The sequence below is a fragment of the Fringilla coelebs genome, assembly GCF_963513975.1.
Source record: "Fringilla coelebs genome assembly, chromosome: 1".
Lineage (NCBI taxonomy): Eukaryota > Metazoa > Chordata > Aves > Passeriformes > Fringillidae > Fringilla > Fringilla coelebs.
In genome coordinates, this window is record NC_140028.1 from 24,616,277 (window position 1) to 24,622,276 (window position 6,000).

The following is a 6,000-nucleotide window of genomic DNA, read 5'->3' on the forward strand; positions in this document are numbered from 1 at the left end:
AATATTATAATTCACAACAGCAATTTGAAAAAAAAAAAGTGCTGCTTACACTAAACCGTGAAGTTTAAAGAGAGACTAATATAAAGATGGTCAAGAAAACACAGAGAAATCAAGAAGACATACAGGATTTTCTCCATGGAAGCATTCATCCTCATATGCTTTTATCTTTATCTTTGTGAGAAAACTAAGTACAGCTCCGAGTCACTCATTAAAGTTATACCACCCCTAAACATGTGTTGCAAGCATTACTCATACACCTCTGTCCTAAAATTCAGCCAAGACTGTAACAGCAGCAGAGACACCATCACTGTTAAAGGATACATTCTGTCATGGCTGCAACATCGAGTTTGCTAACTTCAGGTGAGCCAGGGCAACACTTCTTGAACTCTTTCCGCAAGTCAAAAAAGGAGTAGAAGCATTCAGGCAGCAAAATATTCTGTAAAAGGCACAAAATAACCACTGTCAGTTAGGGTGACTTTAACCTACTTTGTGTATAGATACCAAACTTTCTAACAATAGCTTTAGAACAGATAAGAAACACAAACAATCTTTGCTACAGATTGCTCTTCATAGCTCTTCTTAGCTAGGTATGTTCATAAACTTTTTTTTCTTAAACAACTTTCTCTTTATATTGTTTAATATGAGAAATGTGCTTTTGCACTGCCAGAAAAACATTTGCCATTATTACTGGAGCTTCGAATCCAATATATATGCAGCAGAGCAAATGCCTCCTATTGCAACACTTTTCATCAATTCTTGATTGCAATTTTAACTGTATAAAGCCAGAGGGTAGTAAGTTCAGTTTGTAGAATTAAGCAAATTTCACAAGACTAGCAGATATTTTAGTTTATAGAAAAGGCTCTTTTCAGGGAATAGTCACACTTCAAATATTAATTTCCAACAAATAAATCTGACTGTGCAGAAGAGGGTTTGACATGGTGCAGAGGTTGTCAGCCTATGCATGGTAACTGCTTGAACTGCAGCATACAAAACCAGAAGCAAGTTATGCAGCCCACTAGAAGTCAACTAAACCCTTCTTGCCCCACCACTGCATCTACCACATGCTTCTAATTTTTTTGGAGTGGAAAGGAGAAGACATGGAGAAGTCTTGGGGGCAGCTACTAAAACCAATGCAAACCCTTAGTCCTTCAGCTAGCTCTTCACCCCAGACAGAATACTACATATTCCTTTTGGCTGTTTGTTGCCTGCAAGGCCTTTTTAGACTACAGATAAAGGCTTTCTGGGATTTAACAACTAGTTAGCATGTTGGCATTATAACAGATAGCAGCCTATGTGAAAGCACATTTTGGGAGCCCAAAGAACGCAGATTAGGCTCTAAAACAAATTCTGCTTTGAGAACATTAGAGCTTATCTTAGCATATGGACAGGTGTATTAGGCAAACGATACTCTTGAAAGACTTATGAAAATGTATATGGGCTTGCCAACATTTCCTGCTCTAGTGTTAGCATGACTTTCTTCCTTGATGTGAAATGAAGTTCTGTACTTCACTTACGTTTTTTTTTTTTGAATGGCTGAAGCCAATTCATTCTCTGAATACCAGGAGTTGCTAGATGGCTTCAGAATGGATATCTTTGAAATAGATATCTATCCCCTCAAGAGCCTAGAGATTTCTGCCTATCTGGATCTTAGTGATCCCACACTCCAATCCCTGCATTAGGATATTCATCAAAAAACTATTACAAGTCTCATAAGCATCTGCTTTACTTAATCTACAGGCAGCACAAAGCTAATTACAAATGAACCATTCTTAACAAAAGAGCAACAGAAGATTTCGATAAAGATTTGATGCCTGTGACCCTGCTATGATACAGAAAAAGGATACCTGACATCAAACCAACTAAAATAATTGTAGGATGCATCCCTTCTTTTACTCACATAATTTAAATGAATAACAAGTTTTACTTTATTAGCCAAGAAGAAAGTATTTTAAAAAACTGTTTCCACATTTTCTCATGTTTTATGTCACAGAAGGCAAGTTACATATATAAGAACTATTCCTTCATTGGGAATAATGCTCACTATTCCTCTAAGCCTTCAAAGCTATCAATACTTAAAGCACAAACAAGAACTCAGTATTCAGTATCACTTCTGTAGCAGCACAGACCTGCAGCAATGTCCCTTCAAAGATGGGACAGCAAATTGATGGCCACAGAAGTCAGGTACAATGAGAGGAGCAGAACAGCTCAGTGACAGAGTAATGCATGCTCATACCAAACCACAAAATGAGGTGTTATTAATATTGAGGCAGTTATTTCAGAATGAGAGAGACTCACATATTGCCGCAACCCTATCACTAACGAAAAGCAGGCAGGACTTCATAACACTGTTAGTGATTTGGCAACTCTGAAGTTATGGAAAACTCCAGACTACAGGACTAATCATCACTCATAGCCTGCCTCACTCTACTGTTCAGCTCCCTGGAGTGTCAACTCAATACCCAAAGATTGAAAGTTGCTATAACTAGGCATGAATGTAAATTTTCAAAAAATAGTTTATGGCTAAGATGGTTAATTATTTAGCAACAATCCCACATCCCACCTGTTAACCCTGTAGAAGCTACAAGTACTCTAAATACATTGCTCCTTTCTCAAACATTTAAGAGGCGCTTCCTTCTGATTTAACTTAAAAAGGCATCTCAAGACCACATAAGGACAGGGCACTGTATATGCCTTCCACACAGACAGGCTCTTTAGCCTCTAAGTGCACTACATATGAGCAATGTTTGCACTATGGATGTGTAGAGGTACCCTCATGCTAGAAAGAAGTTGATTTGTTTTGCAAGAAATTATAAAAAGCACATTAAGAGTAAGATTTAAGCTACAATTACATACCTTTTTGGAAGCTTCAGGGTGTAGAACCTGCCTAATGTGCAACTGTCCATCAGTACAGAAACAGAAAGAAGTACCTACACCAATGTTCAGTTCATTGCTCACGGACTGATTAAACTGTTGGCAGGAACAAGAAAAGACATACATGTTACAGAGATCAGAGTGGCACCACTAGGCAGTGTCATCAGTTGGTAACATGTTATTCCTGGGCAGCAGGAACACAGAGCTGAAATTCTTTTTCATATAAGCCTATTCCTTCACTTCTGTAGATTTGTTTCTTACTAGCTAAGCGCATGCTAACTTCCATGATAAATCTCTTCACAAGTAAACCACCTCTTTCCCCCCTTCTAATGAGATATGGCTACACAGACAGCCCACACTACAGAAGAAAATACTTTTCAAGATTTGCAAGAGCATTGCAATGAGACAAAGTTGATTGCAAAGACCTGAGGCAGAAGAACTTTTTAGACAGGGCACTCAAACATGTCAGAAAGAAGACAGGCTTTCAGCCCTACCCTCAATGGGAATCACACACACTTCCTTGTTAATCTAGAGGCTTCAGTACCATCATCTTCTCAGGACTGATGAGCATAAGCCTTGACAGGGGACACCTAAAGCTGGCTTCTTCCAACACTGATTAGGGCTCACCCTCAGCTGAAACTCACTCAGGGTCCAGCATAGCAGGAGAGCAGGGTAGAGAAATAGCTAACCCTAACCTTCCTCTCTTAGAGTTCAGTTCTTCCCAAGGCAAATAAAGAAAAGGGAGAAAGGCCCACAAAGCCCTACACTTATAGGCTTCCGAGCCCACACGTGTTTGTGGTGCTCCCGTACCAGGCTCACTGCTCTGATACTGGGGATAGGCCGATGATGATACCACCTCTACCCCACGGGGGAGCTCCCAGAGGAGACCGGCACTTAGCGGCCAGTTATGGGGTGTCACCTGTCTCAATGCCTGCTCCAGCGGTGGAGCCAGTGCCAGGCTCTCCACATCCACTTGGGTGATCTCCTGGCACTCAGCCGTCAGTTCTGTGTGGTCAGGCCGGACCAGCACGTCATGCAGGTGCCCCAGCTCCAGAGAAAGCAGAGGAGGGGGTGAGTCAGCTCTCCGGGCTGAAAGTCCCCACCTGCAGCACCAGCCCCTACCCTCCACCAGAGCTTGCTCCAGCCTGGGACACCCACTACCAGCCCAGCGCCGAGACCGTCCTGCCCGCATCCAGCATGGCAGGCGCCAAGGGGAGCAACAGGTGGGGGTGCTCCCCCGTCGGGTGAAAATACCTCCTTACTCCTCAGGTCGACCACTTTCCACAGGAGCTGGAGCAGCTCTCGCTCGTCTGAGCCCAACCTTGCCCCGTTGGTGCCCGCCGTGGTCACGAAGAGAATCACCAGGTAGTCGGGAGACGCCGTCATCGTGCCACCGGGCCAGCAGAGAGGATAAAAAGAAGGAAAGGAAGAAGCGGGGAAAGAGAAGAAGCCGGAAACTTTCCTTGCCCCAGGCGCTTCCAAGCGAGACCCAAGCGGCAGAACCCCCAGCTGCAGCCTCACTCCCCAAGGACCTGGCGTGGGGGAGGCGCACGGCTCCCCCTCTTTCCCACCCCCTTTTCCCCGAGGTGGGTGGTAGCCGCTCCCACACTAACTGCGCTCCTGGGAAAGCGCAATGGCTGCGAGCTTTTCTGCGCGGGGCCGCGGCAGCACCTGCCCACCCCCGGCCCACGTGGTGCAGGTAACACACACCTGGCGCCGCCGCCCATTGGCCCCGCCGGGCGGGGACGTGGCAGCGCGGCGGGGGCGGCAGCGGCAGCCGAAGTGCGGGGCCAGGATTGCGGGCGGGACGCCCGGCTCGGACCGGGATTGCGGAGATGTTGCGGGGGCGCGACTGTGGAGGAGGAGCTCCGGGCCCCTGAGGAGCCTCAGCGTGCCCCGACGGCGAGCCCGGACCCTGCCGAGCCGCGCCTTCCGCCGGCGAGGTGCGCTGCACCGGGATGGTGCAACTCCTCAGCGACGGGGCGGGATCGCCCGGTCCTGCCGGGACATGTCGCAGAGGGCACTTCTGCTCCTGCCCTGCTCTGGCAGCTCTGTCCTCCGGACGGAAGGACAGGGGAGATGGCCACGCCGCTCGCAACAGCCGCGGCGGGTCCCCCGCTTTGGTCGGGGGCCGGAAGGGCCAGTGCGGTGCCAGGGAGCGCTGTGTCGGCGTGCGGGCCGGCTGCCCCCGGGAGCAGCTCCGAGGGAGACCAGGAGCTCAGGGCGGTAAAGCCTTTTCCTCTGTCGTCCTTAAGGCAGCGGCATCGTAGCTTCTCTACGGTTCTGGCACGGCGGGTCAAGTCGTGTGTTAACAGCTGGCTGGTTTGGCTGTCGCAGCCTTCCCTTGATGAGCTGGTGATTTTGGCTCTTTTAACAATTTCTCTTGTTTTATGGTGAAATCTCTATTTTAAAATCTCCTTTTTAAATGCATAATTCTCCAACACAATTTTTTTTCATGACAAATCACAGAACTCAGAGTAAAGAACACTAACTTTCTGCGGGGAAATCCTGTAATATACTTAATTCTTTAGGACCTTAGTTGTTCACTTCCAACTTCATTGAGATGCTGCTTGTTGAAATTTTTACTGATATCACAAACTCATGGAATATACTGAGTTAGAGGGTGATGCTGTTTGGGTTTTGCCTATTTTTTCTTTTATATGTTCTCTGTGTTTCTCACACACACGTTTGTAACTCTGTCACCTATTGAATTAGTAGCTAGTTTTCCCAGTACTTTTCCATGGTGTTTTCCTAGGCAGAAAGACAAAATAAATTCCAGAGCTCTAAGCCCCAGTGGGTACAAGGCCCATGCGGTTCTGGTTCTTGGTTCTTCCTGGGAACCAAGGCAGAGAAAAACTCTTTGAGATACATTCTCATGGACAAAGTACAACTACTGCTGAAGAGAGGGGCTCCAGAGAAGGGGCTTGACCTGGGGGTGAATTGCATCACTGCTTGTCCTTCTAATTAGTGCTTCTTATCAATTTTGCTAATTTCCTAAAACCTATAGAAATGTACTCACCCCTGGAGGGGGTAGGTTTTTGTGGACATTTTCCATAACTGCCCCTGAAGGCCTTCATTAAAGATCCTCTTTTATATTACTGCCTTACTAAAATTATCTTGCTTTTCATT

At 46.2% G+C, this 6,000-nt stretch overlaps 1 protein-coding gene across 1 annotated transcript in view; it reads right to left on the reverse strand.

Moving 5' to 3' along the window:
• ESRP1 (epithelial splicing regulatory protein 1) overlaps nt 1-4,257 on the reverse strand; it is a gene marked incomplete at both ends in the record, with an annotated part of 30,269 nt that extends 26,012 nt beyond the window's left edge. Inside the window, 4 exons of the mRNA XM_084213203.1 lie at nt 322-436; nt 2,854-2,967; nt 3,791-3,919; nt 4,126-4,257. Coding sequence (XP_084069329.1) covers nt 322-436; nt 2,854-2,967; nt 3,791-3,919; nt 4,126-4,257 — 490 coding nt within the window. The remainder of the gene's footprint in view (nt 1-321; nt 437-2,853; nt 2,968-3,790; nt 3,920-4,125) is intronic.
• Nucleotides 4,258-6,000: the final 1,743 nt, after the last annotated feature.